The following is a 27,249-nucleotide window of genomic DNA, read 5'->3' as shown; positions in this document are numbered from 1 at the left end:
GAAATTTGGAGAGAAATCTGCAATTGATGGTGTTTAACACAAAGCAGCACAATCAGATCACATAAAACGTCTTAGATTTATATTTTTAAATAGCCAAATAAAACAGAACATCAAGTCGCAGAACACACGTATTTACATTAAATCAAATGTCCAAAGTACAATATAGTGGCATCTCTTTAACAGTTCATATAATTTAAGACTTTTACACACACAAGCATATAGACAAATATTAGTCTCCTAGAACAAAGGCTGAAGAAGTTACTCTGACATTTTGGCATTGACACTTACATATTTATGGCAACAAATAATGATGGCTTTAAACTTTCAATAAGATCTTTTGTACAAGGATAGGAGATGTACAGAATGGAAAGAAGATAGTCAAACAAATGTACCTTTACTGTACTATTTATCTAACACCATGTGCAATGTGGCACTGCTCAGCAAATTTGATGAGGACTGTCTATTTACTTTGGTCTGCAATGATAACATGAACTGAAGTATCCCCAAATCTAACTGTACTTTGTGCTTTATAAACAACTGCTGCTTGGTTCTTCCTTCTGCATCTTTTAAAAATGAACACTTTTCTTTAACATAACTCAACTTTGGTCCCAATAAGTTAGTAAAATCTCTAATATCTGAAATTTAGCTTTTCTTTCAAGAATCCCAAGTGAAAGGACAATGTCAGTCACGTCACCTCCAGTTCAGCTTTGAAATTATCAGTGGTGCTAAAGATGAAGGTATTATCTAGAACTTAAACTCTGAAATATAACTCCATCTTTCTCTGGCATGAACCTAAGTGCTTTACCACATTACTTATAAACCAGTGAAAGAGACCCTTTGGTTTTATTTCTGAAATACAGAACAACCCCATTTCTGCCCTGCTGTTTATTTTTGCAGACCACACACAAGGTTGAATATAAAGAGATTCAATCACTACATTGTACAAATGCAGGCACAAAATTAAGTGGATGCCACAAAGGGTGTGTCTGAAAACACTGAATTGACTGAATCTGAGTCGGATTTCACCCTCGTGGACTTTAAGATGCCCTCAGCTATGACCGTTTCACTGGGAAAGAGCCTGACTTTCCCATTCTGCCCTGCTGCAGTATCCTTCAGGGGTTCCAAAAACACTACTCTTTTCCCGGCCCCTGCCTTCCGTTCATCAGTGGGGGCATCACTATCAGGGCCGGAAGTGAGAATAGATGCATGGACATTGCTTTGGTTTAGCATATTTTTTCGTCTCTTGGGTTTACACTTGCAGGGACACGGTGTCAGATAGAGGTACAGAAGTACCAAAACAATGCTGGCCACGCAGGCTGCAAGAGTGGTAAAAGCTGTGTTAAATGCCTCGTGTGCATGGGATTTGTTTATGGTGAAATTGCTCACGTTTATTGTAACATCCACAGTTTCATTTAACAGACGTTGCCGATTCATTGCAACACAGGAATACACTCCAGCATCCTCAAAACGAGGACTTTCTATAACCAGGCTTCCATTGGGAAACACATGAAAGTTTTCCATCTCTTTATCGGGCTCCAGCACTCTGTTATCTGGACCGACCCACATGAAATCGGTATTTGCCCTACCAGTCTTGCCGTCACAGTGGACCATCAGCCTTTCCCCGACCTGAGCCTCGTGAATAAAGCCAAGGGCACGGAAGGAACTATTGATGATACTGTCAGAGCAGTTCAGGAAGCTATCCTGGAGCAGAAGCACCTGATGGAAGTGCCTAGTGTCAGACCATAGGCGACAGGTATAATCATTCTTAAAATCCACCACTGAGCTGAAGTGCCTACGGTACCAAAAGATCAGCAAGGAGTAGAGAGAACAGTCACAGACAAAGGGGTTTCCATGAAGGAAGATACCTCTCAGTTGCTTTCCTGGCACTAAATTTATATGATGCATTGGCAGAGAGGAGATCCGGTTATAAGAAACATCTAGAAACATCAGTTCTGCCAGCTTGAACCTTCCAACATACAAATCCATGGGAAACTGCGTGAGAAAGTTTCCACTTAAGTACAGTTTTTGCAGATGGGAGAGCCCTCCAAACGCTGAAGGATCCAGATAGGAAATGTGATTGTTGTAAAGCAGGAGCACTTCCAGAACCTTCAGCTCTTGGAACACTGCACTTTTCACGGTCTTCAGCTTGTTGGATGACAAGTCAAGACACTTCAGATTTGGAGTGGTGGAAAAACTGTCCGTGGAAATGCTCGTGATGTTGTTGTGCCGAATAATGAGGGTGTTCAGCTTTACCAACGATACTGGAATCCACTCAGAATCTAGAAGCCCAATTCTGTTGTAACTCAGATCCAGTCTCTTGATCAGCCTGAAAAGGTTCCCAGGCACCCTGGACAGATTTTTGTTGGTGCAGCTGACGATGTCAGTGGCACAGATGCAAGCAGTGGGGCACACCCCGGAGGCTCCACGGCTCACAGTCATCGTGATAACCAACAAACACAGCAGTTGCTTGCAGCCCGGTCTGACAACTCCAGGCAGGGTGGGCAGTGCGTGTAAACGTAAAGACATTATGGTTGCCTCTGAGTCTCTTCCAGGAGCCTTTTCCACCAGCTCAGCCTCCCACCAGTGAACCTGGTAAACAATCAATATTTAAAGAGAGGTTAAAAAAACAAAGATTCACTAGCACTAGTTAACCCTTAAGAGTAATATCTGGCTTTCTTTCCAGTAACTTTTGAAACGGAGGGTTTTTTCACACTGGGGAGTCTATGTTAGATGCCAATTTTTCCTGGGTTACTCCTGCTTACAGGCATTTACAGTTCCATTCTATTGGCACAACCTTCTCAATATCAGAAACTCAATTGTTTTTTAAGGTGCATCCTGCGTTGTTGTTGGGTTTGTTTTTTTCTCTCTAGGAGACACAAAAATACATAAACGCGTCTTATAAACAATTACAGGGAAATACTTAGCAAGCCACCCGTCCAGAAAGCAACTCACAGAGCTGGGACGCCTCACGGGCTCCGGGGATAGGCCGCCGACGTGGTGTCTTCTGCAGGTCTGTGCGTCCGTCTGTCTCCGTCTGTCACTCCGGCATCTTAAGACTTCCTTTCCCTTTTGCTCCCGGCGGGCGGCAGCCTCTCGCTGGCTCGCAACTTTGTAGAGTTTCAAGCCGCCGTTTCGGCGGCAGCAGCAGCAACCCCGGCCGCAGGAAACGTCTCGACCGGCTCCGGTTGGTTCTCCCGGGCTTTCTTCATTGCTCGGCTAAAGGTACCTCCTGGGCGATCAGGTCGTCGCGTGGGGCGCCCGGCTCCTGGAGCCGGGTCCGAGGGGCGGAGGCGCGGGAAGCGGATCGGACCCGGCCCCACCTCTCCGCTCACGGGAGGCAGCAGGGCCCCGGCTCCCCGGCGCCACCGGCCGGGTTTTATCCCCGCGCGCTCAGGGTCGGGTACGGGGCGGGGAGACCAGTCCCGCCCCTGCGCGTCCTCCTTCCAGCGTAAACCTGCTCCCGGGCTACGGGCGGGAGCCGGCTGGGCGCGCGGCAGGGGGCGCGCGGCGCGAGGAGGGGGCGACGGTGCAGCCAATCAGAGCGGCGGCCGGCGCCCCCCCACGCACCCACCCGGCGGCCCCGCCGCCACCCTCTTCCTGCCCCTCTGGGTCCGGGAGAGCGGCCGCGCGGCGGGGCGGGGGACCCACACCGGAGGCCGGGCTCGCGTACCCAGGGGTGAGGACGCGCTCGCGCACTGCTGCCAATCGCGTCGGCGAGCCCAGCCCTGACTCGCGGGCTGGTGGGGTCGAGGGAGGTTAAGGGACACGCCCAGCCCGGGAGCTAGAGGTCGCAGCCTTGAAGACCCACATGTCGCGACCGCGGGGGTCGCGTTTTTCTCCCATCGAGTCCGCTGAGCTCCTCGACCTTTTATCGCTACCCTTCTTTGGGCGAAGGCCCGGGGGGCTCGCACAGCGCTAAGTACAGTGGGTTTGTAGGTTTGCAAAACAAACACCGAAGCCGGCTTCGGTCTCCACCCTCATAAGGGGGGCGGGGGGTAAGCAGAAAAATCGGGCGCGTTCCCTCCGGTGCAACAGGGTCTCCTACTGGGGGGAAGGAACCGCGAAAGCGCCGCGGGGACGCTGCGCACCTCCTGGGGAAGTTCGGTCTCTTTCCTAACTCAGGAGGAAGCATCAGGGTTCGTGCCCCATTCGCGAAGAAGCGCAGGAAAGAAGGGTTGGAGCCGACCTTCCGCCCGGAAGGCAAAGATAAGAGTATTAAGCTTAAAAGCAAAAAAAAATCCCAAAGCCAGCCGTTTTTGTTTTTGTTTTTTCAAAATGTGTTCGCGCGGGATAGAGACTGATCCCGGAAGGGGTGTCTGCCGAGGTTCTTCATCCTTTCCCAAGAGGCAAGCTAGGAAAGGTGCGAGACCGGGTGGACAAGGCCGGGCGAAGTGAGGAGACGGGGTGGAGCTGATGAGCTTTTCGATTAAAAATCCATTTTTGTTTAATTCGGAGATCAGTTTTAATGATGGGATTTGACTGAGCCAAATGACCCATTTATACATTATATCCGGATTTAAAGAACTGAATTACTTCCCTGACGAGATACTAACCAAAGCAGAAGGGACAGGGACATTGAAACGCACTAAATTGAGAAAGACAGTTGGGGGCAGGGCACATAACTTGTAATAGTACTTGAAAAATAGAAGCGATGACGTAGACGACCGACTCCTCGGCCCCGATACACACACACTTGAGCCACCTTGAATTTAGTGCGCGTTGGTCTCTACATTGTCAATGAATGGATTCATGTGATGGCACAGATCTGTTAGGCCAGTGCCAAGTGTAAATAGAATTGTGTGCATCATTAATTTAGCTAGGCTGTTTGTGGAATGAATCTGAAATAGCACCGGTAAATTGAGGTTTTTCAGGTGAGAGCAGCTTGATTCAGATTAGTTTTGGTTTTCTGAAAAGTCGAAGTTTATCATAATACAGTCTGAAATGCTTCAGGAAACAGTTCTTTCTGCAAGTTCCCAGGGGAAAGGCAGAGGTTGAGATTTTCTAAAGTTTAGGCCACGTTTCTTTGGGTTCTCAAAAAAAAAAAAAAAAAAAAAACTTAGTGTCCAGGGCTTCATTTTTACAGTTATAATGATTAACACAGAGAAATAGATTAAAATTACCCAGAGGAACACTTTTTAAACGACTAATAGACGACCAGGTTTTTGCAGGATTTTACTAAACAACATCCTATTCAAAGGAAAAAAAATGAAGATGGGAGAAAGACCTATATTTCAAACAAAAATGGTTTAAAAAGAAAAGTAGCTTTTGAAAATGGAAGCAGAATGTTATGTTATTAGGGCTGCAGGCACATCTTAGAAACTTTGTGCAAAGATTACACAGCCTAAATAAACTAAATACACTCAAAATCCGAAGGCAAGTTTGTTTACCCATTTGAAGACCTGATTTTGGGGATTCTGCACATTTACCAAGAGGAAAAGAGTTTTGAAAAGGGTGGGTTTACTTGACTTGGTGAGTGAAAGCCAACAGTTGATCTTAATGATGGTGTAAGGTGGGACCTTACTTTGTGGCGGATAACAGTTTCTGGAATCCCTTCTTCTTCTACCAGATCCACCCTTTCCACTAGAAGGTATATTCCACAAGGGTGAAATGTTTTATGTTGAACACTGCTCTGTTCTTAGCTTCTAGAACTGTGCTTGCCGCTTACTTGTCTTTGAAGGAATTTTTGATAAATTAACTGGGGAATGAGGAACCTATCTTAGGCAGCGTGAATCTACTCATTGCCCTCCTGCTGTCTATACTTCAAATTCTTGTAAAGAGAGGGAAGGAGGAGCCCTGTGAACATTATTTGAGTCCCGGATCCAGTAGTGCCTGAAGGCCACTGCACAATTTTATTTCCCTTCTAATTACATTCTCTACCCACATCCCTTTTTCTTTTTCCTTTCTTATTCTTCCTCAATTATTTTGAGTTGCGTTTCATGTCACTTGAAACAAGAATCCTAGTATACATGATGGTAATAATAAACAAATAGGTATTGAGCTATTACTATGTGTCAGATATGACCTCTGTGTTTTACATGGGTTATTTCATTTACTGCTCACCAAAACCCTGTGATATTGTATAATCCTATAATTCAGATGGTAAACAACTGTGTTCCAAATTATTTGAAAATGGAATGGGACAAAATTAGCTTGAGGCTCCATTTGAAAGATTTAGATTAAACCAAAAGAGACATTTTTGACAGGGTGGTTCCAGCTTAGAATGGGTTGCCAAGACAGATGGTTGAGTTGCCTTCTCAGGAGTTTAAAATAGGACGGATAGATATTTCTCTGGTCTTTTCTACATGGCACAATCTATTAGTTTTTTTGTTTTTTGTATGTGTGTTTTTTGACCAGTAACGACTCCAGGATAGGAAAAAGTGGGTTGACATTTGATGGGATTCTGAATCGAGCCTGTGTGGTCCTTTGGCTGGGGTTGCCTGGGGGCAGGGATTTGAGTAAATGAAATCTCAGGGGTCTTCTAGCCCTGTGATTTCTAGAATTTCTCAGGTTGTAATCAAAGACCTATGGAATTAGAGCTAGGAGACAAAAAATTGTTATAGGGCTAATTCGATAATTTGGAGTCATTTTTACTAATCATGAATACTGTAATAGAACTTTATATGCTATGAGGGGCTTTCACATTCTGTATCTCATTTAATTCCAGCATACATCCTGTGATCAGGTATAATTGGGACACTAACCTAAAGTTGCCTCTTTTTTTTATTTCCTTGGTGATAACATGGTTAAGACTCTGTCTTCCAATCCAGGAGGTGTGGGTTTGATCACTGGTCAGGGTACTAAGGTCCCATATGCTGCCTGGTGTGGCCTAAAAATTAAAATAATAATAATAAAGTTACCTCTTTTTCTTTTTAACCTGAGAGGACTTTTGAGTGGTTTTCAGGGACAATTCACAAGAGTATCTAGCTCTGCAGGGGCCTGATTGTTGCAGGTGGAAGCTTTCTGCTGAAGGCACACTCTAGGGACAGCCCTCTTGGTAGGGATTTTGCAATGTGACTGCAGCTTAGGTCACAGAAAACACATAATGTTGCCCACCAGCTCTGCAAGTGCACTCTGCTCCACAACCTTTTGGCCTGCTCCAGTTGGTTTTTGTAAATTCTCCAAGATTTGTGACTGAACCAGATCTTGAACCCAGTACTGTGCTTTTGGCTGTATGCGGATTCAAACTCCAACCCCTGTGCTCTGAACTCCAGGTGGCATGGATCACCGTGTGGCTGGGTTCTTTGGAATCTCCCTAAGCTAGAAATGGGGCAGGGAATGGGGATGGAACATGCAGCAAGTACCCACATGCCCTCCCCAGGGAGAGCCCACAGTGGGGCAACTATTTAATCAATCACCACTTACCCATTTGCTCCTCCCTTTATTTTAGGGGGTGGGGGCTGAGGTGGGGACAGATTGCAAAGCATGCAGGATCTTACTTCCCCAACCAGGGATCAAACCCATGCCCCTTGCAGTGAAAGCACAGAGTCCCAACCACTGAACCACCAGTCCACCCCCCACCCCCATCTGTTCTTTCTATCGCCTGTCTTCACTGACATGGACTTGATAGAATTTTTGTTGTTGATGATGTTGCTTTTAATTTAGTTGAGATAAAATTTGCATAAGCAAAATTCATCATTTTGAACATTCGAAAATATACTGTTGCGTGTTTAACACTGTCTACTTCTAGAATAATTCCATTACTCCCGAGAGGAAGCCCTGGACCCAGTAAGCAGTCACTCCCATTTTCCTCCTCCCAGCCCTTGGCAACCACTCATTTACTTTCTGTCACCATGGATTTGCCTATTCTGAACATTTAACATAAATGGAATCATACAAGATGTGGCCTTTGTGTCTGGCTTCTTTCACTTAGCATACTGTTTTCAAGTTTGGATGAGGTATTATAGCTAAAGGTTGTAGAACCAGTTGGGATCATCCCTTTGAAAGTTGTACGTAGATGGTTTTCTTGCACTTGAGCTTAAACATTGGCCATCTGCTCCTGCCATTGTCAACCTTGAGACTCAAAGTTCTACTTATTCAGAGTCTTCAATTATAAGTGTCAAGTCCCTATGTGATTACAGAAAACCAGCAGGTTCTGAGTTGAGAAGATCTAAGTTCTAGTCCTGGGCAAAAATGCTTTCATCTCTCCATAAAACCTAAGAATCAATTAAGGATATGACAATTAATGATTTCTTAAGTTCCTTTTAACTTCAAAACGTGAATCTGATTTTCTGATCTGCTGTTGCCCAGGCCCCGGGAAGAGAGATGATTAGAACAGAGGTACTAACCAGTTAGAGCCCATCTGGGTTTAGTTCCTTCCTCTGGGTCAGTTATCACTGCAGTGGGTAGACACAAACTCCTCTTTTTCCCCAGTGATGTCAGTCTTATTGCTGTTTCAGGAAAAGTAACTGAGAGCAAGTTGCCTATAGTCAAGATATCACTTTAATTTATTAAGTATTCAGTCACAAAGGGGCAGATCATTTCTCAAAGGAAAAAGAAAGATGCCTCCTTAATGTCCAACAGGGATGTGGGTGAATAAATGATTGTGCATCCATCCGGCATTGTGCTATATTGTCATTAAAAATAATGTCCTGTGACATAACAAAAAATTACCAAAAATTGTTCTTCCACTTTTTACAAAAGAAAATACACATGTATATGAATTATCTGTATGTATAGAAGATCATCTGAAAGAATATATACTTATAACAGTGGTTTTAAAATTTTCATCTCTTATCTGCATTTTCTATTTCTCTGCAATGCTTTTGGGATAAGAAAAATTACAGTGAGAACTTACCATTGTTTCAAGTTATTTACGATTAAGTCATGTGCATCAGTATTTCTTCTTTGTGACTCTGACTTAATTTTTCAGCAACTCTAGTTTCCCTGGTGGCTCAGACAGAAAAGAATGTGCCTGTAATGCAGGACACCTAGGTTCAGTCTTTGGATTGGGAAGATCCACTGGAGGAAGAAATGGCAACCCACTCCAGTATTCTTGCCTGGAGAATCCCATAGACAGAGGAGCCTGGCGGGCTGCAGTCTATGGGGTCGCCAAGAGTTGGACACGACTGAGTGACTAACAGTTCAGTTTCAGAGAGCAAACTCTCTTCTAACTTCTCAGGCAGGAAGTGACTCTGATTTCCCCTGATTTGAGGTACTATAATTGCTGTCCCCTCTTAGCACAGCTGTCATTTATCTGGCAGATATTTCCTGAGCATCTGCTAAGTGCTGGGTGCTGTCTGTTAATCTGAGAAGTTTAGCAATACATACGAGCTACTGTAGCTCACAGGTCACGTTAGGATTAGGCACATGTAGTCACTTACGTATTTCTTATTGGCCAGTCATTCCCATTCCCAGGTTTGCAGTTCTGCATTGGCAGCTGGGTTTTTTACCACTAGTGCCACCTGGGAAGCCCATTTATAATCTTACTGGTAACTTTATTTCTGCTGAAAGAATAAATTCATTGTTGTGGGGGACCTGAAAAGGTTGCAAAAGGATGATTTTCTCTTTGTCATAATTATGTAACAAGAGAAATAGACTTTTTTTTTTTTTAATACTCTGAATTCTCAGCCTTAGGAATGAAATAAGCAGATGAAAATTTGCTTTATAAAACTGTCTTAAAGCCATGCATCTAGCATTATGGTTCCTTTTATGTTTTTGTTCATAAATGGTAGGTGCTCTAGTTTTCATTTGCTTATTATTAGCCTGAAGGGATCATATAATTGAATTCTTAAACGCTATTATATTTCTTAAAACTGGGGCTGATTTTATTTCTCTGAAAAATATGGATAATTTTTAACAAACTCAGTTTAGAGAACTACATGAAGTGTTCAGAATCCAATTTTATATCTTTTAAAAAACATGATTTCCTGTAGCAGTAATTAATTTATCATACCTTTGTAAAGGTGCTATATGATTATTCAAGGAACTATCTGATTGGAAACAGTCATTATTTGCTAGTCAACATTTACACAAAATAGAGTAAAATAAAATTGAAAGAATATAATAAACACTCTATTATATAACCAGCAAATACTTATTCAATTACTTTCAGCAAATACAAGGCCCTCTGTGGTGGATGCTCCATGAGTAATAATTGGCTCTGGAACTCTGACCTTTCAGTCTGCTAGTGAAAAAAAAAAAAATCGAATTTAAATGGAGGAAGACAGAAGGACCTCTGGAAAGATCCAAGGAAGCGGGCTTGATAATAAGACCAAACATTCATTCTCAGTGTCTACCAGGCTTCTCATTTAATTTTACAAAGATCCTGCAAGATGACCAATAACATCCCCATCTTCTAAGGAGGGCAGTAGAGCTTAGCTGGTTTATATAACTTGCCCAAGATTACAAACCAGATCTCTCATCCAAGTTTGTCCCACTCTGATCTAATGCTCAACCATTACCTCTTATACTTCCTGTCAGGGAGTAGAATGGTCAGCCATAATTTAAATTCCTTTCAGCAAATATTGTTAGTTCTGGCCACATTCCCAGACCCATGATATGGTTGGTCTCCTCTAGGAATGTGTAGTGTTATTAGAATAATTATAGGATATAAGACAGTATATAATTCAATTTCAAATTGCGTATAACCAAGAGCTAAAATATTTGCAACAGAAAATATGTACTTTGGGCATTGAAAATTCCAGTACAAACAGAATTTTAGGTCTTACTCGTTTCTTCTAATTTTAAGTCAATCATTTCTTGGTTGACTAAGTAGCTGATTCAACAAACTGAATTGGATGCACACAAAAACATAATTTAGAAGAAATTATTTGAGTGGTCAGGGATGAAAATGATCTCTCAGAATTAAGCAATGATAGTATGAATCCTTGGAGAAGGAAATGGCAACCCACTTCAGTATTCTTGCCAGGGAAATCCCATGGACAGAAGAGCCAGGTGGGCTACAGTCCATGGGGTCACAAGAGTCGAACACAATTTAGTGACTAAACAACAACAATATGAGTCCTTCTGGCTCATTTTGTCCATGGCATTCATAATGGAGAATTATAAGCTAGAAAAGTAGTCTCTCTTTCCTGGCACATGTAAATGGTCTAAAACATCCTCTAACTGTATGCCAAATGACCATGTGTAAAAAGGGGTGGGGGAGCAATATGGTGAAATTGAGCATTGAATAAAGACTTGAATCCCTGGGTTCTTGTACCAGAACTTAACATTTATTAACTGTGTGGTCTTAGGGAACTCACCCAGTCTTTCAGATTCTCAGCCCTCCCAGTTATGAAATGGAAATGCAGTACCCATGTATACTCTATTTGATTTCACAATGTTGATGGAGATGAGACACGTGAAAAGTGCTTTGGGAGCTCTAAAGCTGTAAAAGGGTATTAGAGTGTGTCCTGTTCGTGTGTTCTTCATCCTTATTGCCCTTGTGCCTTGGATGTGATCTGACACAGCACAGATGTTTAACAAATGTTTGTTGAACCTAGTGGAGCCGAAGCTAGGTTTATGTACAGAATAAACAGAGCTGGAGAGGTATCGCACCACAGTGGTGTTTGTACTAATTATGTGGCTCCCCTGAGCCGGGCTGTATCAGAGCACAGCAGGTCCTCATTCGGTCCTCGTCTGGAGAACCTGCTGTTGGCTCAGCCCTGCCTTACTCTCCATGGAACTCTCAGCTGCTGCAGATGGGAATGAACCACCAGTCTGCATGCCTGGGCCGCCCAAAGCCCCGGGGGACTTGAAGCTGGCAGGTCACGGAGGGCATCCTGGGTGAAGACCTTTAGTTAGGAGAGATGACTGGCAATGTCAGTGACACACTGGAGAGTCCCCAGAGGGGTTCTGAACTATAGGGAAAAACAAAATTAAAAAAACAGTAATCATCACTCTCTCCAGAGAGCAGTTTTGATGTGCTGCTGCTTGCCTCCTGCATTGTGATAGAAATGCACGGTAGGAGACCAAGGAAGCTTTGTGTAGGAGAGGTGATGTGCAAATCTAAACAAGTTGCTGGAGGATGAGTCTGCTCACTGACATTTCCTCCTTTGGAGAAACAGCTAGATGATGGAAAAACAAGCTAGTGTGGCAGCTGTCCACATTTATCTCAAAGTGGAATTTTTCACTTATTCAATGATATTTATTAGAATTTATGGACATCTGAATTCCCTTTTCTGGGAAGGCACTGAGGACCTTGATTCTATTTTCATAAGCAGAATAACATTGATCTGATGGATATCATATGTGTTTGTTTGCTTGTCAGAGGATGAATTGGCTTGAATGGCATCTGACTCAATGGACATGAGTTTAAGCAATAGGGAGATGGGAAAGCACAGGGAAGCCAGGTGTGCTGGAGTTCATGGGGTTGCAAAGAGTTGGAAACAACTTACCGACTGAACAACAACAGGGTGTGTCTAGGAGGAAAGCTGAGTAGTGGCTTCTCCGGATAGACTACCTTGATAGTATCAACATACCCCAAGATGTTAGATTCACGCTTGATATTTTTTAATGCCCAAGAGCTAATTTGACATGTGGAGAATGGCTTATAACATAAGCCAAAAGAATACCTATCTATGAATTTAAAGCAAACATCAAGTGGATCAGAACTCTGCCTGTTAGAAAGCTTTGGGAAGCCAAGTTTATAATCACAAACAAATTTGCTGAGTGTGAAATAATAGAGAAGAGTAGTTTGATGAGTTCAGTGTTGAGTGATACCAAATGATTATAGCGTGACAAACCTCTTGCCATAAGAGAGGTATGTCTGTCAACAAGACCACACATTGAGGTTGGCTGGACCCAACACTGTCATCCCTGGGCAGGCTATTAAAGCCATTAATCAGCGAAATCTTCAATTACACAAGAAATACAGCGGCATCATGATGCTGCCCCAATCAGAAAATTACACTTTCTATTCAAGACGATCTCTTCCTCTTTCTTCAACAGTATAATAATAACAGAGTGGCAAAAGCAGAACAGCATCGTAAAGAAGGCAGAGTGGTGACGGTGCAGAAGAGAGGCAGATGGACAGAGAACACAGAACTCTTTTCAGAAAGAGTTCTCAGAAAGCTACAGAGCTACCTGGAAGAAAAAAAAAAGTCAGTCTCCAGAAATAATCCTGAGAAGCAGACATTTTGCAGAACCTCAGTAAAACATAATGATACATCATGTATATTGAAAGTAAACTGAATAATTACACAAGCAGAAACTGAGGTCTGTCCAACAATTTTGAAGAAAAAAAGTTCCAGCAAAGACAGTTTGAGATAAGAATTGTGTAGCACAGAGAGGAGGATTAACAAAACGGGCAAAGTGCCCCAAATCAAAGAACAGACTAGGTCCTGTGTTCCCTTCTAGTCACTAACTGCCCGGTGATAACCACTCTCATGACTTCTGGATTTGTTCTGCCTGTTATGATACATTCAGTTCAGTTCAGTTGCTCAGTCATGTCGTCTCTTTGCAACCCCGTGAATTGCAGCACTCCAGGCCTCCCTGTCCATCACCAACTCCCGGAGTTCACTCAAACTCATGTCCATCGAGTCAGTGATGCCATCCAGCCATCTCATCCTCTGTCGTCCCCTTCTCCTCCTGCCCCCAATCCCTCCCAGCATCAGAGTCTTTTCCAATGAGTCAACTCTTCGCATCAGGTGGCCAAAGTACTGGAGTTTCAGCTTTAGCATCATTCCTTCCAATGAACACCCAGGACTGATCTCCTTTAGGATGGACTGGTTGGATGTCCTTGCAGTCCAAGGGACTCTCAAGAGTCTTCTCCAACACCACAGTTCAAAAGCATCAATTCTTCGGTGCTCAGCTTTCTTCATAGTCCAACTCTCACATCCATACAGGACCACTGGAAAAACCATAGCCTTGACTAGACGGACCTTTGTTGGCAAAATAATAGCTCTGCTTTTGAATATGCTATCTAGGTTGGTCATAACTTTCCTTCCAAGGAGTAAGCATCTTTTAATTTCATGGCTGCAGTCACCATATGCAGTGATTTTGGAGCCCCCCAAAATAAAGTCAGCCACTGTTTCCACTGTTTCCCCATCTATTTGCCATGAAGTGATGGGACCAGATGCCATGATCTTTGTTTTCTGAATGTTGAGCTTTAAGCCAACTTTTTCACTCTCCACTTTCACTTTCATCAAGAGGCTTTCTAGTTCCTCTTCACTTTCTGCCATAAGGGTGGTGTCATCTGCATATCTGAGGTTATTGATATTTCTCCCGGCAATCTTGATTCCAGCTTGTGTTTCTTCGAGCCCAGCGCTTCTCATGATGTACTCTGCATATAAGTTAAATAAGCAGGGTGACAACGTACAGCCTTGACGTACTCCTTTTCCTATTTGGAACCAGTCTGTTGTTCCATGTCCAGTTCTAACTGTTGCTTCCTGACCTGCATATAAGTTTCTCAAGAGGCAGGTCAGGTGGTCTGGTATTCCCATCTCTTTCAGAATTTTCCACAGTTTATTGTGATCCACACAATCAAAGGCTTTGGCATAGTCAATAAAGCAGAAATAGATGATACATTATATACATGAAATATATACTCTTCTTGTCTGGCTCTTATTGCTCAACTCTGTGCTTGAGGGTTTCATCCATATTTTTGAATGTAGTCATCAATAACCTCACAGCTGTATAATATTCCGCTCTGTGACTCAATCACAATTTATTTCCTATTTTAAAAAGCATTGCCTAGTCCAAGGTTATGAAAGTGTTTCCATCTAAAAGGGTATTGCTTTATCTTTCAATTTCTCTCTCCAACCCAATCTTGCTATGGTCTGAATATCTGTATTCTGCCCTGAACTCATATGTTGAAATCTTAATCCCCAAGGTAGTGGTATTAGATGTGGGGCATTGCAGAGATGATTAGATCATAAGGGCAGAACCCTCCTGAATGAGATTAAACTCAGGAGAGACCCTTTTCTGCCAGGTGGGGTCATAGCAATAAGACATCATCCATGAATGAGGAAGCAGACCCTCACCAGATGCCAATTTTTATGGTATTTTTGTTATAGCAACCCAAAAGGTCTAAGACACATCTGGAATTGATTCTTGTGTGTAATGTGAAGTAGAAGTCAATAAACATTTTTTTCCATATGGGTATCCAACTGACCCAGCATGATTTATTGAAAAGACACTTTTCCCTGCTGAATTTCATGGCCATTTTATCATAAATCATGTGATCATATATGTATGGATCTGTTCTGTTGGACAGTTATCTGTTCTTATACTAGTATCACACAGTTTTGATTATCCGTAGCTTTATAATAATAGTTCCTGCTATAGTGTGAGTCCTTCATATTTGTTCTTCAAGAAAAGCTTGGCTTTTCTTGGCCTTTGCTTTTCCATATGAATTTTAGAATTTATTTGTATTGATTCGTACATTGCTGGGAAAAAAAAATAAGCCTACATCTTGGATTTTGGTTGAGATTGCATGGAAGTATGTAATAATCTGAAGAAAAACTTATATCTTTGTAATACTGAGTCATCCAATCCATAACAAGTCCACTTGTTTAGCTTTCCTTTATTTTTTCTCAATAAAATTTTGTAATTGTTAGTCCTGTACATCTTCAATTAGATTTATTTCTAGGTGTTTGAGTTTGGGGGTACTATTATAAATGTTTTATTTTCTATTTGTCTGTTGCCAGTATATACAAGTAAATATGGCTTATGTCATAGCTCAGTTTGCTAAATAAAATACCATAAACTGGGTGGCTTATGAAAGTGAAATCACTCAGTTGTGTCCGATTCTTTGTGACCTCATAGATTATACAGTCCATGAAATTCTCCAGGCTAGAATACTGGAGTGGGTAGCCATTCCCTTCTCCAGGGTTTCCTCCCAACCCAGGGATCTAACCTAGGTCTCCCGCATTGCAGGTGGATTCTTCACCAGCTGAGCCATCAGGGAAGCCCAAGAACACTGGTGTGGGTAGTCTATCCCTTCTCCAGCGGATCTTCCTGACCCAGGAACTGAACCAGGGTCTCCTGCATTGCAGGCATATTCTTTACCCACTGAGCTATAAATTTATAACAAATTTATATGTCACAGTTCTAGAAGCTAAAAAGTGCAAGATCAAGGTACTGGCAGATGTGGTGTCTGGTGAGGGCTACCTTCTTCATACATACACCGTGGCTTTTTTTCTGTGTTCTCATGTGGCAGAAAGGCTCAGGGATTCCTCTGGATACTTTTGTAAGGGCACTAATCCCATTCATGGGGTCAGAGCCCAAAGTCCCCATCTCTGAATACCTTCATCGTTGAAGTTAGGATTTCAAAATACGAATTTTGTAGGGAACACAAACATTCGTTCTACAGCAACTAATTTTTGTGTGTTGATTTTCTATCCACTGTCCTTTATATTCTCTTATTGATTCTAAGAATTTACCTATAAATTCTTTAGAAATTTTCTACGTACGTGATCTTATTGTCTAAAAATGACAGTTTCATTTCTTCCTTTTCAGTCTCCATGACTTTTCTTTCTTCCCCTTCCCTTTTGTGGGCTTCCCTTGTGGCTCAGCTGGTAAAAAATCTGCCTGCAATGTGGGAGACCGAGTTTCAGTCCCTGAATTGGGAAGATCCCCTGGAGAAGGGAAACGCTACTCGCTCCAGTGTTCTGGCCTAGAGAATTCTATGGACTGTATAGTCCAAGGGATCGCAAAGAGTCAGACATGACTGAGCGACTTTCACTTCCACTTGCTTTTTGCTCTGGCTAGACCTCTAGTTATAACCTTATTTGTTGTTTTGTTTTGCTGAGTTGCTAAATTGTGTCTGACTCTTTGTGACCCCATGGATTGTAGCCTGCCAGGCTCCTCTGTCCATGGGATTCTCCAGGCAAGAATACTGCCTGTTTCCTTCTCCAGGGGATCTTCCTGACCCAGGGATTGAATTCTCATCTCCTGCAATGGCAGGCTGACTCTTTACCACTGAACCACCAGGGAAGCCCAGTTACAATGTGGGCATGCTTAACCCAGTCCCAGTATTAAGGACAAGATTTCAGTATTCTACCAGTGAGAATGATGTCTGCTGTGGGTAATTTGTAGATATTCTTTATCACATTAAGGAAGTTCTGTTCTTGGTTGGCTAAAAATTTTCATCACAAGTGATGTTGAATTAATTTATCAAAACCTTTTTCTGCATTCAAGATGATCGTGTGATTTTACTCTTTTTGTGAATGTGGTTAAGTAAGTTTATGATTTTTAAATGTCAAACCTACTTGCAAACCTAGACTAAATAGCACTCAGCGTACTATATCACTGGATTTGATTTCCTAATATTTTGTTAAGAATTTTTCAACAATGTTTAGGAGAAAGGTGGGTTTGCAGTTTTCTCAGAATGCTTATCAGAGTTTTTAAATCAAGTTTATACTTTTTTTTTTTTTTAAGTCTGAGAAGTTTTACTTCTGTTTAAATTATATAAGGGTTATTTTTCCTTAAATTTTCGGAAATTTCATTGATAAGCTCTCTGGGCCTAGATTTTTCTTTGGGGAAAGGTTTTTAAATAATGGGTTCAAATTTTTAAAACATACCCGAAACTAGTCCTATATTTTCTTTCTCTCAGCTTTGGTAAGTTGTGTTTTTTTAACAAATTTGTCTATATCACCCAAATTGTCAAGTTTTTCTGAATAAAGTTATTTTTAGCATGGTTTTATTGTGCCATCTATAGTGATATCTCCCTTTCATTGCTGTTGTTGCTGATTTTTGTGTTTTTTTTTACTTTTCTTGATCAGTCTTGGTTTTATTAAGTTTGGTAATCTTTTCAAAACCAATTTTTGAGTTTGTTGATTTTCTGTATTATATATGTTGGATTATTATTTCCTTGATTTGGTTTTTATCTCTATCATTTATTTCCTTAGGTTCGACTGCTACTCTTTTTCTAGTTTCTTGAGATTAATACATAAATAAGTTGGGTTTTTTTCTGTTCCATTATTAATCTCTAGTTCAATTCAAGGTGGTCAGAGAAGATATTCTTAAATATTTCAACATTTTGAAATTGCTGAGACTATTGTTCATTGGAAGGACTGATGCTGAAGCTGAAACTCCAAAACTTTGGCCACCTGATGTGAAGAACTGACTCATTTGAAAAGACCCTGATGCTGGGAAAGATTGAGGGCGGGAGGAGAAGGGGACAACAGAGGATGAGATAGTTGGATGGCATCACCGACTCAACGGACATGGGTTTGGGTGGACTCTGGGAGTTGGTGATGGACAGGGAGGCCTGGAGTGCTGCGGTACATGGGGTTGCAAAGAGATGGACACGACTGAGCGACTGAACTGAACTGATACTATAATACATTGGTTTTAATAAATGTTCCAGGTACACTTGAAATGAATATGAAACGGTCATTAGTAGGCATAATTTTATGTGCAAAGCAATTAAATCAGGTTTGCTAATTATACTGTTATTATCTTCTATATCCTTACTGATTTTTTATTTTTAGCTTATTCTATCCACTGTTGAGAAAGTTATGCTAATGCTGCCCATTATGATTGTTGATTTGAACATTTTTCCTTTTCATTCTGTCCATTTTGGTTTGATTTATTTTGAAACAATGCTATTGGGTGTATAGAAACTTAGGACTGTAATATCTTCCTATTGGACTGACCTCTCTTTATCTCTGATAATATTTCTTGCTTTAAAGTTCACATTGCCTTATACTGGTAGATTTACATAATTATTTTCATTGTTGTTAGTGTTGCATGATATATTTATCTTTCCTTTTACATTAAAAATTTCTTTGTTAATATATTTAAAGCATACAGTTGGGTTTTTTAAAACCTAGTCTGAAAATCATAGTCTTTTACTTCAAATTTAGTTCAGTTATATTCAGTGTAGTTGCTGGCATAATTGGGTTTCTAGATATTATCTTATTTTCATTTTCTATTAAGCTCTTCTCTTTCATATTCCTTTTTTCCTTGTTTTATGCTTTTTTCCCTCTTTTTTTGCCTTTTTTAGATTATTTAAAAATTTTAAATTATTGAATTTTTTTATTCTAATAACTTATAAATAATACATTAGTTTCTTATGCTGATAATAGTTATCCTCGAGATTACAAAACATAGGTTTATTACAGAATTATAAAAATTATTATTTTTACCACTCCTCTGATATTTTTATATCCTTAAACCTTTCAAGCTGTTTAACCTTCCTGCCTTTTCTGTTCTTGTTTTGCATTTTAGTTCTACATAGATTTTACTCTCCAAAAAAATTAAAATTATTGTTTTGCACAGTTAATAGGAATTTATAAATATTCATGTACTTACCCTTTTCAATGTTTTTTTATTCCTTCCAGCATTTTTTTTTCCTGAAAATAGACTTGCAATGCAACCACTATGTGAGTTAAGTACGTTAGTTTAAATATATTTGAGATGGAATTTTGATTACATAATCACCGAAAATAGATTGTAAGTTTGGGTAAGACAACTTTAGTGTCAAGGTCAGGCAATAATACTGATTTTTCAGTAAAGTTCTGAATTTACTCAGTCAAATTCAAATACTTACTGAATAGTGTTTTCCAGTTTTCCAAGAGTGTTAACATTTACCTCTCAGTTGATACTGCTAATAACTTGACTGTGTTGTTGTTCAATCACTAAATCCCTGGATTGGGAAGATCCCATGGAGAAGGGAAAGGCTACCCACTCCAGTATTCTGGCCTGGAGAATTCCATGGACTGTACAGTTCCATAGGGTCGCAAAGAGTTGGACACCACTGAGCAACTTTCACTTTGACTTTTCAGTCACTAAGTTGTGTCAGACTCTTTGCAACCTTATAGACCGAAGCCTGTCAGGCTTCTCTATCCTCCACAATCTTTCAGAGTTTGCTCAGATTCCTGTGCATTGAGTCGGTGGTGCTGTCTAACCATCTCATCCTCTGCCACCCCTTCTTTTGACTTCTCCTTTTGTAACCCGCCAGGCTCCTCTGTCCACATGATTTTTCAGGCAAGAATATTGGAGTGGATTGCCACGTCCTCCTCCAGGGGATTTTCCTGACCCAAGGATTGAACCCGAGTCTCCTGCATCTCTTACATTGCAGGCAGATTCTTTCCCACTAAGCCATCGGGGAAGCCCCCAATAACTTGATAGATAAGCCCAAAAGACAAAAAAGTGGGGATCATGGGAGGAAAGAGACTCGTTTAGATTTACACACCTCACACTGAACCCAGGTCGCCTGATGCCTGACTGTTTCCCCAGAAGCAGTCAGGTTTCTGACTATTGTATCAACTAGGAATGCCTAAAATAACTCATATGTCTATAAAGAAGAGTATGGCTATGGAAAATACACCCCTCAAAATATACAATTTAAGGACAACTTCTTAAATGAACACCCTCTTCCTTTTTATAGCTCCTTATCTAGATTTTTAAAACTCAAAACACACATAAACATCTGCCTGTAGCAAACATAGTAAGTGTCCTCCCAGTTAGAAGCTCACGTTAAAGCCACGCAGAAGCGAGAAAGGGAAAGTGAGGTGGATTATATTGTTTCTTTTAGTCTTTCTGTTTGGTTTTCCTTTCTAGGCACTGGACTGAACTTAGTTTTAAGAACCAGTAATGAGCATTGATTATTGGTATTTTGCTTTTAGAAATAAATAAAAATTATTTATTAGTATTTTGGTTTTAGAAATGTTTAGATAGAAAAATCCGAAGAGTGTTTTGGGAACTTCTCACTGGTAATATCTAGATTTTATTCAGTGGAAAGTCAACAAACACATACCCCAAAGAGCCATTAATAAAATAAACTTCTGGAGTATATAGGGCTCTCCTGCTTTTCCAGCACAAGACAGAACAGGTACTTACTAACACTAACTAACTGAATGAATTAATGAAAATACCTCAGTATATAGCTGCATGGGGGCTTCCTTGGTGGCTCAGACAGTGAAGAATCTGCCTGCAATGCAAGAGACCTGGGTTCGATCCCTAGGTAGAGAAGATCCCCTGGAGAAGGGCATGGCAACCTACTCCAGTATTCTTGCCTGGAGAATTCTATGGACAGAGGAGCCTGGCGGGCTATAGCCCATGGGATCGCAACGAGTCAGACAAGAGTAACTTGTCTGACTTGAGTAACTAACACCTACTTGCTTACTTATCTAGCTGTGTCTCCTCAGTTTACCCAAAGATTCTCTTGGCCCCATTCACAGAGATGGCAGCACCAGCACTGAAACAGCAGTTACTTTCTGTTAAATTTGTAGTAGAGGGAGAAAAGGATGCAGACTCAGAAACCACATTATTATCCATGCTCCAAATGCTGTCCTACTGAGCTTTGTGTCATAGCAGACAGGGTTCCTCTACTCTCCACGTGAAGCTTGCCCCCTGCCATGCTGTGAGAAGGAAGCATTTGATTTGGAGCAGTGGTTGACACTCTGCCAGACACTTGTGCCTTCTCCCCAGTTCCTACCTCTGAGAATTCCTGCTGTTCACAGTCTCTGCTGTAAAGGACAGGTCTAAATGGCCCTGACCCCACCCCATATCCATCTCGCCCCAATCTGAATAGACCAGGAGCAGCCTCATGGACAGCCACTCTCTGAAAATCTGAACCGAATTATAGACATGGCCATCAGTGGCTGTGGGCTCCTGCTCAGAGCTCACGTCCATCTGGACTGAGGTTGGCACCAGTGCATGCCAAAATCAAATACAACCAAAGTTACTTGAAAGCCAAATTATAAATAGTCAGAGAAAGCAAACTCTTTAGAGGGAAGGCATTAGATATGCTAAAAAAAAAAAAAAAAAAAAGCCGGGGTGGGGGGGAAAGAGTCAAAAGAGAAAGAGTGAAAAAAATAGAGAATCAGAGACCCACTGACATTCTAGTTCCCAGGTTAGGTTGCTATGACATCCACCTGGACTTTGCTTCCTGCCTCTGGATGTCCATAAGATTGCCAGTTTTATCTTTACAGGTAACTCCTCTTTTTAATTTGAGTTAATTCACATGATATTAGATTCCTGGCAACCAACAGCCTCTTGACTGATGGGTTTCCCTTCCGACCAGCACCCTGCTTTGGTGCAGTCCTTTTCTCTCCTGTGAGGAAAGAACATGACCTGAAAAACTCTCCCATGTCAAATTGTCTTGACTTCTCCAGCAATATCTTCACAAAGCACTGCTGTGAGAGTGCAGCATTAGACACCAAGGAATAATAATTCCCAATGCCATTTTGGGCATCAGTTAGAATATATTTTGGAATCTTCCCAGAGCAAGTTCTTTTATCGCAGTAGCTGACCATGCCCTCTGCCTAAAAGAGCTGCTTATCATTATGCAGAAACATTTTTCTATTCCCCTACAACACACACACACACACACTCACACACATATGAAACTCTTCTATCAAATTGTTAAGTTCCTGAGAATAGGAAAGGATTATGTCCTCACCATCTTTGCATACTTGGCACCTTAGTATATGAATGTACTTTATGAAGGCTGACCCCTATAGCATTCACTTGGATGAATACTTATCATGTACATAAATTGAACAAATACTCTTTCTCCGCCTCTCTTCAATTTTAGAATGTCAGAACTGACATTCTCAGAAACTTTCCTTTCCCCTTTTGCTACTCTTTCTGGACTTCATGTGAACTTTGCTAGAATGGTTTGAAGAGGATGAGAAAGACAGGAAAGCAGAGTTTACTTAGCCCAGGAAAAGAAGATTTAGAGGTGGCCCAGTCACAGTCACAAGGTCATGATTAATGAGGCCAATATAGGTATTTGAAGGGATTTTCTGAGCCAGCACAACCTCCTGTTCCATCTGTACACTCCCAACATCGGTCCATAAATCCGCAAGGTCACGTCCATTACCTACCAGTCATAAAGCTGAATTTCCAATGAGGACATTCAGCACATGTTCATCAATGCAAGTGTCAGCACATAAACCCAGCAGCTCTGAAGGAAGGGCTACGCTGTGCAATTTTCCACTCCTTCCTTGGAAAAGGGGCCATTCTCACAGGCTTGACCTATAGCCAACGAAGGATTATTAATAGAAACTCTTGAATCCACTGCTATTCATAAATACTCTTTGAGGCAAGTTATTTTCGTGCATAAAGGACTGTTTTTCTAGCAATCATTAACATTTCACTTCTCTTTTGCATGTCATTAAAGGCTAGAGTAATATTCAGAACCCTCAAGAAAATCCTATATGGAAATAAAAGAAAATTATTTTGTGAGCATGTTTGATTCACTTGCATATTATATGCCTGTCTTTTCTGGTTCAGTAATATGATTTATTTTGTAAACATGCCAGTTTTTACAGACTGAGTCATTGTTAATGTAGAAGCTGAATCATTCATCCATCAGTTAATACACTTATTTTCCTTTTCTTTCTCTATATGTTTATCATTATATTAGAAAAATATTAGGAATTCTTTCATTGTGGGTACTTCTCCCATTTGGTTGTGTCATTTGGTTCACAAGTAATATGGTAAAGCTATTATAAACTTTGTGATGTTTCATATTTCTATTCATAATATTGAGTCAAAACCTTGAGTCATGTTAAATCCTTCAGTATCTGAAATCAGATGCCTCCCATATGAGAGGTGAACAGAGAGTCTGGAAAGGGTCAGATAGAAAGGAAACTTCTTCTGACCATGAGAAAGGCCAATCAGACTTTGAAGTCTAGTAGTAGATCTATAGGAATTTACTTTTAAAGTTATTTGATCATCTTGTTTCAATAAGAATCTAGTTTATCCCATTTTAGAATATAATCACCCAGGATATTAAGTTCATTTTAATGTAATAACTTGTTAGGTACATCTCATTATTTGTTCCAGATATCTTCAAGGAAAAGAAATGTAGAGTACAATAAACAATATTACATAGAGCCAGACTGTGATTTTAGGGAGGGAAAGCATTAACTGAGAAGAGAACTGAATGCTAGTCATTAAGGTATTGCCAATGAGTTGAATGGTTCTGCTATTTAATTTGGTTTTATTCTGCCTCAGTTTCCCCTTCAGTAAAATGAGATTCTTCCTCTGACTGAAATCTCACTCTAAGGCTCATTAACCTTTTTTCTATTATTTCTCGTGTGACACTAAACGTCCCAATTATGATGCATTTAACAATTTACTATTTGGTAGCTATCTTGTATTAAATGCAATAATTATTATTGGTTGCCATAATATTTCCTTTTCTTATTTTATCATTGGAGAAAACTGAATTAAAAAGAGTTTATTATGAATTGTTTCTAAAAACACTCAGAGAAATAATTTATTATAGACAATAGCTCCTATCTAAGCCACTATGCTCGGAGAAGGCAATGGCACCCCACTCCAGTACTCTTGCATGGAAAATCCCATGAGTGGAGTAGCCTGGTAGGCTGCAGTTCATGGGGTCGTGAAGAGTCGGACACGACTGAGCGACTTACTTTCACTTTTCACTTTCATGCATTGGAGAAGGAAATGGCAACCTACTCCAGTGTTCTTGCCTGGAGAATCCCAGGGACGGGGAGCCTGGTGGGTTGCCATCTGTGGGGTTGCACAGAGTTGGACACGACTGAAGTGACTTACCTTACCTTACCTAAGCCACTATGCTATTGACTTTCTGGTAATTCCCAAGAAATTTTAATTGCTCTTGCCAAATTATCTTTTGGCAAGATATAGGTATTATAGACTCATAGCCTACCTGCCTACTAAAACACATGGTCTATCAAAATTGTATCTTAACATCATTACCTTTTAAATGCTAAAAATCATTTCAATGCTTGGAAAAGTCTGATGAGCATATTTCCATGTGGAGATTTTCAGATAGAATGTATCAGACAATGTGAGTAGAACAGAGAGCTTTTGACATGTTTTGCCTTTTTTTTTTTTTTTTTTTTTGGTGCAGTTTCACATGTCTTTATTGTCATAATAATAATCAGTGGAAGGAAAATAGATCATTTGACCATTTCCCCTCCCTCTCCTCCCAATTCTGCATTGAAAAAATTCCAATCAAATGAGTGGTGATGTCAGAAGGAGATTCTAGATTTCCTTTCAGAACCAACATGTAATGGGCTAAACCATAAAATCGCCATTGATGGTCAGAAATGATTGACCACTGGCAGTTTCATATGGCTTAAGTCAAGGAGCTTTGAGTTTGCATTCCAGCCCTGAGAGTCACTTGCATATCAGCTCAGGGCAGTTACTCAACGTCTGAGTCTTGGTTTGTGAATTAGGAATAACACCGACTTTGGAAGGTTGATGCAAAACTTAGCAATGTATAGAAACACTATCTGGTGAGAATAAATGTTCAAGAAATAGTTAATGGTACAATATTATAATCAATATAAGTAACGTAGGGAGTTTCTTCCCTGGCCCTTTAGTAATTTCTGCATAATGGCAAAGGTGATAGTCGCTATGGTAGAGAGAAATGGAAAATGTTTACTAGACACAATTTTGAAAGCCCCAATAGCTTTAAAAGGCCTTCCATTGCCATCCTGTATGCGTTGGTATGTCCTAGTAAGGTCACAGATAAAGTCAGCTAAATGGGAAATGTACTGAAGCAAATCAAGAACAGAGTTTAAAAAAAAAAAAAATCAAAACACTGAGCAAACATTCTTAACTTTTGGCAGAGGAACTGGACTGCCCAAATCCCCATGACTCTTAGGGTTATTAATAGCGACTCGTTTTGCCATATTTGGGGTAGTTATATACTTATTTATCATGCAGCATGTGTGAGGCTCTGAAGGCTTGATGGCCTTCTGAAAAATGTGTTACTCTGGAACAAGGAGGATGCCATGTTGTCGTCCGTGTCACACCTACCAGGCTGCACTCGTTACACGCTGAGGACCAGCCGGGCCCTGCAGCACTGCCTGGAACGCGGCTCCATCTGCTCGGCCAGAGCCGTGATGAAGTCACCAGTTACGCAACAGTAGTAATTTGCAGCTATTTATGACCATTTTAATAGCTAAAGTCTAGATTAGAAGGCTGTGTTTACATGCTGTGCAGCAGAATGGTTCCATGAATCATTCCTGCAGTAACTTTTGGTCAAACCAATCAACCAAGTAATGAAAAGCCAACCAGTTGATCCTGAGGCTGAGATGAACGGTCTCCAAACTAGTCTCCACTTACTTGATGCTCCTTGAATCTGAGGCTAAACAGACTCTGAGAAATGTTCGCATGTTGAAGTTTGGGGAAGTCATTCTGCCTTACCCATGATTTAATTTAAACTAGAGGCTAACCAAAATAGCTTGTTTGTAGCCTATCAAATGTTCACTGCACATGGACTTTAATTATTAAGGAAAAGGGCACATTGGCCAAAGGTAAAGAATGTCCATGTTAGAAATTAAGGCCTAATGCCCTCCATCCTGGGATGCAGTTCTGGTCTTCCTTCCCTGATAGGACTGCCTTCCCAGGAGCCAAGGCCATACTGACTCATTGTGTACATGCTGGTCTGTTCTTTTTTTTTTAAACTTGAAAAAAATGTAACCCTGACTTGTTTAACGTTCTTTGTTCTGACAAGATAAAAAACTGTGCGGGAAACCTTGCTTTTCTGGAGCAGTTTTTCCAGAGTAATCTGGGAAGCTGACTTCTGGGCTAGTTTGGTTCAAATAAAACTCTTTTCTATTCTTGATTATTTTAGTTGACAACTTCCCTCCCTGTTCATGCACACAGCCTCCTCTCCGCTGCCCTCCCAGCAAACTAGGGCCCTGCAAACCCTACCCCTTCAAAATATTCAGAACCCTAAGACATAAAGTGAGTCAGCAGGGTTTTGGAAACTCCTGAAGAGCATCTGTAAACAAACTGTACTTCAGAAAATGTCTATTTTGGGCATGTGTTTATTTTTTCATTATCATTGCTCTATTATGTGACTTCAATTAGTGACCCTGACAGCTCATTTGCATCAAGATCAGTAAAACACTCATTTGTCTGTTTCCACTGACTAGAGGTTTTAGTTAATTATCACTTCCTGACAGCAGGAAGGTCAGGCTATTTCCTTTTGTTTCAGGTGGCAGTTAATCCCCTCATTAAGGGTGATGGAAAATGAATAATTAAACTTTTGCCATTTTCTTATTTCAGGTAATGAGAGGCCCTGAGATCCCAGAGGTACCATTCAAGAAGCCTGGGATGTGTTGAGGACTCTGCTTCCTGCAGACACCTGAGTTTCTCTCCTCTGGTTTTATGGTAAAGTAAGTTAAGCTAAGGTTCTTCCCCTAAATGAAAATAACTTTGCCACTCACTAACTGTGTGACTTGGGGAAAGGCAGCTCACCTTTGGACATGAAAGTTTTTCTCATTGTAAAAGGGAGAGAATAATGTCCAATTTAGACAACTATTGGGAGAATTAAATGCATGAATGAAAGATAAAAACAAGAAGGCCTGCCATAGGATAAGAGTTCAATCAATGTGAATGAATTAGAGA

At 40.9% G+C, this 27,249-nt stretch overlaps 2 protein-coding genes across 19 annotated transcripts in view; one reads left to right on the top strand and one right to left on the bottom strand.

Moving 5' to 3' along the window:
* Nucleotides 1–27,249, top strand: part of PCED1B (PC-esterase domain containing 1B) — a 207,393-nt gene that overhangs the window by 5,105 nt on the left and 175,039 nt on the right. For 4 of the 18 annotated variants that reach the window (XM_061416353.1, XM_061416348.1, XM_061416354.1 and 1 more), the window contains exons 1-2: nucleotides 3,560–3,676; nucleotides 26,908–27,017. The gene's annotated coding sequence lies outside the window, so the exon portion shown is untranslated. Of the gene's footprint in view, nucleotides 1–3,136; nucleotides 3,223–3,511; nucleotides 3,677–26,907; nucleotides 27,018–27,249 lie in introns of those variants that run through there. The other 14 variants (XR_009736402.1, XR_009736403.1, XR_009736400.1 and 11 more) reach the window with 9 other exon arrangements.
* Nucleotides 58–3,035, bottom strand: AMIGO2 (adhesion molecule with Ig like domain 2). Its single transcript, XM_061416346.1, has 2 exons — nucleotides 2,953–3,035; nucleotides 58–2,589 (listed from the first exon to the last, which is right to left on the bottom strand). Exon 2 carries the CDS (start codon nucleotides 2,524–2,526, stop codon nucleotides 961–963), a length of 1,566 nt encoding a protein of 521 aa, XP_061272330.1. The 5' UTR covers nucleotides 2,527–2,589; nucleotides 2,953–3,035; the 3' UTR covers nucleotides 58–960.

This window comes from Bos javanicus, chromosome 5, assembly GCF_032452875.1.
Source record: "Bos javanicus breed banteng chromosome 5, ARS-OSU_banteng_1.0, whole genome shotgun sequence".
In the NCBI taxonomy this organism is placed as follows: Eukaryota; Metazoa; Chordata; class Mammalia; order Artiodactyla; family Bovidae; genus Bos; species Bos javanicus.
This window is presented reverse-complemented; position numbering and strand designations above follow the sequence as displayed.